This window comes from Daphnia magna, linkage group LG9 (assembly GCF_020631705.1).
Source record: "Daphnia magna isolate NIES linkage group LG9, ASM2063170v1.1, whole genome shotgun sequence".
Lineage (NCBI taxonomy): Eukaryota > Metazoa > Arthropoda > Branchiopoda > Diplostraca > Daphniidae > Daphnia > Daphnia magna.
The window spans coordinates 8,281,060-8,291,391 of NC_059190.1; the positions used below are offsets into that span (position 1 = coordinate 8,281,060).

Below are 10,332 nucleotides of genomic sequence, written 5' to 3' on the forward strand. Positions count from 1 at the left end.
TGTGAAAGGATCTCTCTGGCAGGGTCTTTGTCGTTTGTCACCCTCGTTTGGGCCATGCCCCTCCTGCCGGCGTTGCTCTTGCATCAGCCGGTCCCTTTTGCGTTGCTCTCTATGCTGTTGATCTTGATTCCTACGTTATTCTTGGTTCACGATCTTGTAACGCATGGCTTCGTGCCTGATCTAGAACATCTTGGTCTTGTTTTAGATCTCTAATTTTCCTGTTGCGATTTGCGAGACTAACAAGAGCGAGTTCAAACAATAAGCAGAAACTAGAAAATTTTTTTTTTTCACGGTGAATGAGAATTCTACCTTAGAAAATGGACTTTTTTACTATTCATTCTGAATTTTTTTTTTTCAATAATGAAAATGCGTTGCTTTACGATCAAACATAGTTTTGGATGTACGCGCCAAGCTTCAACAACCCGATGAACCTGCACTGATCTTATTTTATACCCGCGCTTCGATCGTCGAATAGATTATGCAAAGCGTCCAAGCGTTTTCATTGTATTATATAGTACTGGGTATGAGTATCAGATTAGAAGAAGGCAAAAAGTTTGACAATCCGAGACCGTAATTGAAAAATCTAGGTTAACAGGGTGGGATCGACCTGTTCAGCATTCGGCCGGCAAAGTGTGGGCAAATAGAGCGTTGTGCGGATGTCCTCTTTCTTGCCAAGCATAAAAGTCAAGACTTTGTGCTTAGCCTCCTGCTCCAACTCTTCACCTAATTTTGGGTTCGTAACGCAGTGGAACCCAACCTTCCGAATTAAAAGTTGCATTTAATACTATGAAACTATAGACCACGTATTTTTAAAAAACATCTATTTATTCTCCTACGATAGTTGGCTTGAAGTGGCCGTATAGTCCGTAGCATGATGGTCGGCATTCCTTCACGGTACTAGTAGAGAAACATTTGGCTTCATCGGAACTGCGCACAACAACCAACGTACGTCGTATGATACATCCATCATTGGGCGGAGAGCTAGGGGGCGAAGGTATGGGGGTAAGAGGAAGATCGTGTTTGTTGTGGCAGGTATTTTGTTCCTCACTGGAAAAAAATTTAGACAATACAGATAACACAACTGTATTGTAAAAAAACGATAGTAATGATGATCATCTACCGTAACTGGCCTCGGACTTTGTCAGGCAGCCCGAAGCATTGCTTTCCTTGATGGCCGTCGTTCAGTTGATAAGAAGCGGCCATCAGAGTTCCAGACGAGAGCGTGCAACGCTGAGAATCACGCAATTCAGAAACAGTTTCGCCGTCCATGTTACCGCAAAGGCCGATCATCTTTCCTTGGAACGACCTGGGTGCCTAACGATCAACCAATGTCTTCTCAACGCTATTAGAAAAAGTCGTCAAATAAAACATACTTTGACGGTGACGCTACTCGATGCATCGGCTATGATATGGATATCATGGCCGTGAGACGAAAGCTTGAAAGCAGATGGTCCGACCTTAAAGAACCAAAGAAAGGAAGACAAAATTAAGTACCACACACACTATGCAAAACCAAAAGAGTCAAACAGGCATTCAACAAATTACATTTAGCTGACACAGAAGGCCTATTACGAGCCAATAAATGTTGAACATTGAACTTGTACGAAATCATTGCTCCACAATTCAGCGGAGAAAGCTTAACCTTATAGACTCCGATAGAAGGTCGAGAGCTGGATTGGTAGGTCATATCAGCGTGGTGAACTTCCAGCGGTTGATCCTCGGTGACGACCACATCAATTTCATTATAGCGAATCTTAAGACTGGCCGCTGCAACTTCTAATTTGTCTCGACCAACTAATAGGGTAACAGTCTATGAAAATTACCAAAAAAATTGGTCTTACACAAGCTAATTGGCATTCTAAGGTAAATCAGTCTCGCAAACCTTGTTTTCGCCGTCTTGACGCATAACACGGCTAGTGTCTCAATGCCCGGTACAGTCATGACTACGTGTTCGCAGTCATTGATGTGCGCGTTGTACTGCACTTTGTCAAAGGTTGTGATGCTATTCCTTTCCAGGCGACAGATTGCTATTTTATTTTATAAATATGTATGAGTTTCAAATGAAATTTGCTCGTGAAACTCAAACATTTAAAAATGGGAAAACTTGAAAAATATCCTTACGAGCAAATCCGTCGCTAATAGTGTTGTCGATCAAGCGTTCCATCAAGGAGCTCTTGGCGCTGACCGGGAATATCACGTTGGCTGTTTCGGAAAGCGGTAATTCCCGGAATAAGGTGTTGGATTGCGGCTTGTGGAACATCAGGTCAACGGCCGACAAGGATGGCTGAACTTTGGCTGAGATTCGTAACTGCTTGTTGGCGTTGTTCACTTCCACACGGTTTTCCGACAAGTGGGCATAGAATTTGCTTTTAAGCCAGCCTTCCACGCCCAGCGTGGCGTTCATCAAAATGGGCAGCATCTTCGTGAATGAAACGGAAAAAAGCAAACGTTTAAAAACTGGATTTTTGAACGACGAAAATGAAAATATTGCCATGCGAAGCATTTGTTCATACATGACCGTATTTAACGACGGCGTCGTATTCGTCCAGAACAGTGGCTAGCTCTTTGACAGCCAGGCATTGTTCATGGCTAAATTCTCCTCGGGATTCGTGCATGATGCAATCACGATTCCCCGGTGAGTCCTCGACGTACCGGATGAACGCCTCGCTGCGTCTCATGCTGACCTAATAGTGAGACAATTTTGAAAGCCAAATCGTTAGCTTTTAACCAAGAACTTTGTAAAGGTCTATTAGGAAATCGTACATCAACCGCGATTTGATGCTCCGAACACGAGTCTCCGAAACCGATATTGGCGTTCCAGGAGGCTTCCATCGGAGTATCGATCATTGTGCGACGATCCAGTGAGGGTAATCGCGGATAATTTCCACCTCCTTCAATGCACAACTGTCAAAAACTGTCGTTAAGTGCCAAATCAGCCTGATGAATTCGGATTTCAAATCCTACCGTAAACGGGTCTGACACTTCTTGATTGATGGGCAATTCGAGCTGGGCATTGATGGCGAGTTTGGTGCCCTCCGTTCCATAAGCTCCGGCAAAAGAAGCGCCGTAAATTTTGGCAGGCAAACCGACCTTCTCCATAATCAATTTAGCATCGACGTGAATGGCCGATCCTTTTGGCACGGGACCTAAAACCTTCAAGGAAACGTACAGTTATCTCAACGAATATCATCCGTAGCTTTCGTCGACTTAAAAATCATACAGTCAAAAATAAGATGCAACAGACAGTACTTTGTTCAGTTTTTTCTTGATATGAGGCTCCATGTTGTTTGATAGGTACTGAATGCGGTTAACTGGCTCCTTAACGGCGGCCGGTGATTTTGAACCGGTGCTGTACACTTGGGTGCCTCTATCCAACTTGTCTGCCGCGTCTACAAAACGTGAAACACACACGTTTCAGAGTTTGCCTCTTTACTTGCGATGACTTCACTTTAAAAATTTGCCGTCCCCAATTTACTCACCAATATTTAAGGAGAAGACAATTTTCGTCGTTTCCGAGGCGATCGGGTCGAGTGTGACGCGATTTGATTGAAGGTGCAGAGAAGCAGGTAGCAAAGCAAAATTGGCGTTCATGAAGAATTTTGAGGGTGATTCCTGCCAAACAGATCGATGGTTGACAGCAGGGGGCAATTCTTTCCTGCTGGTCCAGTTCAGTTTTAATCCAGATATACCACCAACTGGGTGTTGATGCTGAAAGTGTCAGAACGTTTCATAAAACGTAGAAAAAAGTAGAAAAATATCGCATTTTGTTGAATTTGGTTACCGTCTGAGCGGCCACGCCAAAGGCGTGAACATCTTTCAATTCGCCAGGACTAGGATAAGTTGGTAGGTCAGCACTTATCGCCTGTAGGGCAGTGAATGGCTGGACGCGGTAATGAAAGAGGGTGGTAAGTCCAGCGGGCCCTGACGAGGCTGGCTTCCAAGCGGCTATCATTTTCCAGTTGTCCAATTCGACACCAAGGGTCAATCGACCAGGAAGACTGACGGTCGCAAGGGTGGCAACACCCGAGACAGGCAGAGCCTTGGTGAATTCCACGTTGACGCTCATACTCGCTGCTAATTTGACAACTACCCTGTGGTAGCCAACAGAAATTTGTGTACGTCATTCAGAAATATTTCAAACATTTTCAAGTACGTTGGCTTGACGTCTAGCTCCAAACCCAAATTCTTTGTAGAAGTAGGGGTCGACCATTTCTTCAGATCTGTTAAATCATCAGCACGGCCGCTGACAATTTGAATGTCACCTGGCGAAGGAGATGTGAATGGTTGGGTCGAACCAGTAACAAAACGTAAGGATTGTGATCATTACGTGAAATAATCGTTACCTTTAAAAGAAGACAAGACCTGGGCTTGAGTTCGTGTGCTAATCATAAAGAAGCCGAGGGTGCTCGGCACCAGAACTTCAGCATGAGTCAAAGGCATCCACCTGCGACGAGAAAACTCTCGCTTCACAGAGAGGCTACCCGACGTCCAAAGACCTATCGCCATTTTCCAAAATTGATTTTAGTTTGACCGACTGTTGGTAAGAGGCGCAGGTGTAAGAAACAAATTGGTTAGTCACTTTGCAATAGGTCGGTGATGCCGGCTTCATCGAAGGACGTGAAATGATGGACAGCCTTCATCAAGCTCAAATGCAAAAAGGCGTCTGCCGAACCGGCATCCTGTGCGGGGATGGGGCTCTTGGCGTTGAGCTGTTTCTTCATGCGACGTAGGTCGGGATGCAGGTCAAATTCTCGAAAACGACCGTTTCTTGACTGGGAAGTTTCTACATTCTCGGAGGAGGGGTTGAATTTGGCCAGGATTCTGTCCCAGGCACTTCTCCAATTCTCGCCGTAGGCCTCCAGCTAAAAGTACTTGCCATTAAACAATTTTCACGCTGCTGATCGACATACTGTACATTACCTCGAAAATGTCAAAGTGGTACGGTCCGAGGACCCAGCTGAGCCGGCCGTAAAGGCTTTTGGGAAAGATGGATTCTTCGGAATTGAACATTTCGCTATGAAACTCTGCGCCAGCGCTGCTTTCTGCGACCAGGTGGGACCGTTTCAAATTGTAGGAGTATTTCAAGCCTAAAGGAACGCGTTTGGCTAGCGGCAATACGATCTGCGCCTTCTCCGATCTGTTTAGTCGGTGGGAAAGTATAATCACGACTATTCTGAACAGGTAAAATGTGTCTAAAAGCAAAGACTTACAACTCTTTTAGGTTCTCGACTGGTTCAATGTTGCTGGCCAGGCTGTGAAGAGTCGTGTAGACAAAAGAGGCTACCTATATAATAGTAAAAAGGCCAGTTTTGTAGAGTTTCGTTTATCCAACAGAACTCTGACTTGTCAACCATCTTTCCACCCAAGCCTGTCATTTTGCACTTGATACATTTACATGACGAATGTAGATGTGATTGACGTACATAATTAGATTAGTAAATTATTAAAAACCTGGGCACTGTGTTCGAACCAAGTTGACACGGCAATCCTTTGCCAGCGGTAAGCTGGAGGGTTGGCTAAGATGAGCAGCGTAAAAGCCGCCATGCGAACCTACATGGAAATAAACAGACAATTATCTCTTCCGTCATTTTTCTACATTTTCCTTCACTGGTTCGCCTGTTACGCACTTCGCTACTCTCGGTCGGATTCTGAAATGTGGTGGACAGCACTTGTATAACCTTTGCGTTCGAGTCATGAGCGATTTTGTGTAAACTGATGACAGCTTTTGTCCTGATGAGTGGAGAATAATCTCCCTACAAGTGGATCACAAAGATGAAGCAATCAGACACCACTCGGCTGCCATCTCATCTATTTATTACTTTAGCCTTGATAATAGGAAGGACGACAGAGAGGATGGATTCGTGGCCGATTTCTCCGAGGGCTGTCAGAGCAGCCATTTTGTCTTCGATGGAACCAGCGCCGTTGATTTCTTTGTACAGAAGCGGTACCAGTCTGCTGGTGATGAACGGGTCGTTAGGTTGACAAAATTCGCCATAGAGACCACTGGGGAAACGAGTGCGAGCCTCACTCACATTCACGCAGGCCACGTGCGCCAATTGGCAGACAGACATCATCGCCGAATGGTAGATGGGCCGTTCAGAGCCCGAAAAAGTGCTTGTAGCTTTCACCATGCTCTAAGAGATGTACAATAAATCACTATTATGGATCACGTCACGCCCAACAATGAGATTCATTTGAGAGAAAAAAAAGACTCATGATATTTTTTTTACAAAAAGTTCGTTTAGAAGTTCAGCGGTCGGCGTGCGGACGTACAGCGGTAAACTGGAAATGGCATGAAGGCTCTCCGACTTGCTGAGACGACGGTTCAAAATCGATTCCTTCAAAAATGTGACAGTAGGATTGCTGCCAGCAGCGATCATTGCATCCAACAAAATGCTCCTGTTCAAATTCAGTTATAAAGACAATCCAATGAATTAGAATAGGTTTTTTTCAGCTGGAAAAGGCTATAAGGCTAAATCACCTCTCAAGGTTGGAGCGATGGCCAACGTCGCCTACCAATGTGCTGACTTTCTGATAATCCAAGTGACGGATGAGATGAGAAATGGCTGAGATCGTATCGATCGCTGCTTCCTCTTGGCTTTCTTCTATCCGGTCTACGGCCTGGGTCAGCAGACGTTCTACCTCATCCAGCATGTTCTCAACGCCTTGGTGAAGTTGGTCGGCATCGCGCAGAGGAGGCATCCGCATTAGCCCGTCCGAAAGCCAATGATTACCACTGGCATTCGTTCCTGGGAAGGAATAGACAAGCGAGCCGATAGAAAGTCCAGTGTCCAATTCTTTGGGTGGCCACGCCGATGACGACGAAGCGTGGCGCACGGCCTGCAGTATCAGCTTCATCAACGAAAGGGACCTCAGCTGTTCCGTGTCGTATGCGTATGGACTAGTCCGCACTTCGCCTTGATGCGTCATCTTGAGCAACGTAAAGGATTCCAGGCTACCGCATCCGATGTAACGGGTGACGGACGAACGCTACGTTTTACAATTCCATTTGAAAATTTAGTTTACAATTTAGCCGCTAAACAATAAATATGCGAAATAGGTAGTTGGCGATGGAAACCCAAATGAAAGGGCCATTCGTTAATTTAATCGTAGAAACGTTACTGAGTTAGTGAATTACCGAACGAGCTGTTCCGCAAGCGGCGACACCCGGTTTGCATTGCCATCCGGCAGGAGCGATGACCGTATAGACGGGCTTGCTTAGCCGACACTTGCTGTAGTCCTTGGTCTTGACCACTTGGAAGAAAGTGCCTTCGACGCATAGCTTGGGCATAGGGTTGAGTTTGCTGTCGGAGCGGATGAGAGCGTCCGATAAAGGAGCGATTTCGTAGAGCATCTCGCACTCGCCAGTAACGCCACTCTACATCGCATCGTTGAGGCAATTTTCGAATTACAGTAGACACATCCCTTCGTAACTCCATTGCTGAACCTACCTCCAAGACTTTGAAGACGGTGTTTACGTCTTCTGTCGAGTCTTCGGTCGGCAGGCCGAAATTGCGCGACGCTGATTCGACGCTTCGACTTCCAGAGACGTGCAGCTGCAGTTTCGACGCCACGGCTTTTTTCATATTGATGGACCAAAATGGTTCATCCTGACTTACCACCAGCGCCTCGAACTGCATTTCATTTCAACCGTTGTGTTCAAGACCGACGCCGCATTCATTGTTAATTAGTTCATTCAAATACGAAGCGATTGAAACGATTGAGTAGCGGATATGAAGCAAGCACATAATGATTACCAAGCCTTCACGGTGACGGATGATGAATGGTTTCTCGAGGAAATGTTTGCCTTCGACGACGACCTGTGTGCCAATTTGGCTGGACTCGAGTTCGCTCCAACTTTCGCTGACATCTGTGTGGAAATTTCTCGCTGTGACGTCGGCCAGCTAATTGATTTCAAACTCCATTTAGAAGAAAAAAAAAAGAGAAACACGATGGAATAAATTGACCCGGTGTCCGATGACTCGAACTTACCTTGACAATGATGGAACCAGCATCGCGGCACTGGACCATCAACTGCGCATCGAACTTGACACCGGCCGCCTGTGGGCCCAGCTCGGGAATGTCGCTGACCGAGATGGCGTGCAGTCGGTAGACGTATTCACTACCCGCCGCCCATGGTGCTTTCGTTGGCAAAGACAAGTACACATTTGATGCCGTTTTTGTATCGAAAATGAGAGGTATCGAAACTTACTGTATCGAGCAGACGACACCGAAGCTGTTGACGGGATGGCAGGTGGCGACGAAATATGAAAAACACGAGGAGAATATCCGTCACGAATTGCAAAACACCGACACGAAACACTAGGAAACACTTACCGAGACACAAGACGAGTCCCATTAGGACGGCTAAACGTGTTTTCATGCCCATCCTAGTGAAATTCGAATCGACTAGCTCATCAACGTATTTATAGACTAGCGAGCGCTCACCAGCACTGGCAAATACGACTGTTGGATGGGCTAGAATGTGTGGCGAGTGAATGTCTAATCATTATCGATTGATTATTGCGAGCGGCCAGTGGACAGTCCACTCACGGCGCCGCAGGGGCAGCATGTGCGGTAACAGCGAAAAGTAATACGCGTTTTCCGTTTGACCTGAAGGAGCCTTGGACTTTAGGGCAATACGATTCCACGCAGCCAATTCAGCAATCGGTCGCAGGACAGACTTTTATCTGCTCATGATTCAGCTGCTTGCAATTTTCCCTGACACGGGCGAGTGTTTTGCGCCATAATAATCATTACTGCGACTTCAGCTATTGAAACAATAATCAGCAAAATTGGTCGGTCAACACCAAACGATTTGGCTGGTTTTATAAAGTTTTTATTTGAAAGCAAGTTTTACAGGCAGAAAGATGACAAGTTCAATGATCGACTCCAGTCAGTCAGCAAAATAACGCACGCGATTCGTCCCTTCGCGAGAAAAACAAAAACCAAAAAAAAAAAGGACAAACAAACAAGAAAAAGCGAAAAAACGAAAAAAACCCATTCCACGAAAGGAGTACAATATCAATCTAAGGGAACTTTGGCACTGGAACGACACGATACAACGTATTGCGACTTTTTTTTTTCCTCCGATTTTGGAGCATGCGTTAGAAGATAAATGAGAAGAAAAGCGCGCTAACTAGAAATGAAAACCAGATAGTGAAAAAGCAAAATTGACGTCATTTGATGTACCAAAGGATTTTTCTTTTCCCCCACAAATAATATATAAATATCTATGTAAAGCTGATAATGGTCCACGTTTTCCAAACAGTCCGGCATTCAAGAATGTGTCACTCCTTTACGTGCCACTAGCATGTTCAAGACAGGATATTTCTTGATGTAGTCGACAGCCTTCTTGTGAGTGCACATGGTCAAATCGTACCCGTTACACTTTTAAACAGATAAGATAGATAAATAAATAAATAAATAAATAAATAAATAATAATAATAATAAAATTAAATTAAATGAGGTCAAAAAAGAGCCAGACTGAAGAAATACACAGGATATAGCTATGCCAACTGGAGATGTGACTGGTAAAAACATATCTTCAATCTGGCATTTTTTTTTTCCCATTTAAAGACAAGGTTATTTAGGTACAAATCAAGTTTTAGAACAGCTTATAAAAAACTTAAGACATCAGCATTATTATTAACTTTGATATTAGACCAACAGAAATAAATACCTGCAATATTTTGTCATTCACCCGGAGACCAGCTTTTGCTGCTGTAGTTGTAAACAAAAATTAGCACTAGGTGTTGAAAAGAATTTTTTAAAAAGTTGGTACCTGGACTACTTTCTTGCACTTCAGTTACATAGATTCCCTAAAAGAAATGCAAAAACAAAACCAAAAAACACTGAAAGCTTCCTAAATAGATAGGAACTGCTGGAATGAGCCACTCACATTATCCGAGTAGCTCTGAGGGCTCTTTCTGAAATCCTGGTCAATCCCTCCTCCAATTTTGAAGCCACATCTATGCACTTCTCTCCCTTCATGGTCCAAGACAGATTCCTTGTGTAGGGTGATGGGAATCTAAAAGAAATAAGAGTGTTCATATTTTTAGCTATTATTTGTGTGGTAGCGACCTGTTAGGACTCATCAAGTGTGACAATGACGCATCAAGTAAGAAGATGGCTTACACTGAGGCACTCCATTGCCGTCCCCGCCTGGTGAAAAAAGGTAGACATTTGGTTACAAAATCCTAATTTACTCTTTTTCTGCAAGGAAAGTGGGTAAATGTCAAAATGACAATTCAGTATTTTTCCCTTTGAGGTCAGTCGAATGAGCTGTCAAACGATAAAATAGCCAATCATTGGCGATGTTGCCAAATCTC

General features: G+C 44.5%; 2 protein-coding genes across 2 annotated transcripts; both read right to left on the minus strand.

Annotated features, from left to right (window-relative positions):
- Positions 1-488: 488 nt before the first annotated feature.
- On the minus strand, positions 489-8,507 carry LOC123475983. Its single transcript, XM_045179255.1, is given in 30 exon segments — positions 489-757; positions 837-1,047; positions 1,121-1,314; positions 1,374-1,457; positions 1,643-1,810; positions 1,883-1,908; positions 1,911-2,027; positions 2,122-2,419; positions 2,514-2,684; positions 2,764-2,904; positions 2,965-3,153; positions 3,250-3,389; positions 3,480-3,708; positions 3,782-4,091; positions 4,154-4,262; positions 4,344-4,496; positions 4,580-4,862; positions 4,921-5,137; positions 5,211-5,284; positions 5,452-5,550; positions 5,628-5,753; positions 5,820-6,134; positions 6,231-6,399; positions 6,482-6,990; positions 7,139-7,378; positions 7,452-7,634; positions 7,758-7,904; positions 7,993-8,141; positions 8,213-8,236; positions 8,338-8,507. Coding segments are annotated over 30 exon segments (5,301 nt in total). The 5' UTR covers positions 8,390-8,507; the 3' UTR covers positions 489-583.
- A 315-nt stretch (positions 8,508-8,822) lies between these two features.
- On the minus strand, positions 8,823-10,319 carry LOC116931308 (tax1-binding protein 3 homolog). Its single transcript, XM_032938879.2, has 5 exons — positions 10,139-10,319; positions 9,903-10,031; positions 9,786-9,822; positions 9,684-9,724; positions 8,823-9,390 (listed from the first exon to the last, which is right to left on the minus strand). Exons 1-5 carry the CDS (start codon positions 10,184-10,186, stop codon positions 9,280-9,282), a joined length of 366 nt encoding a protein of 121 aa, XP_032794770.2. The 5' UTR covers positions 10,187-10,319; the 3' UTR covers positions 8,823-9,279.
- Positions 10,320-10,332: the final 13 nt, after the last annotated feature.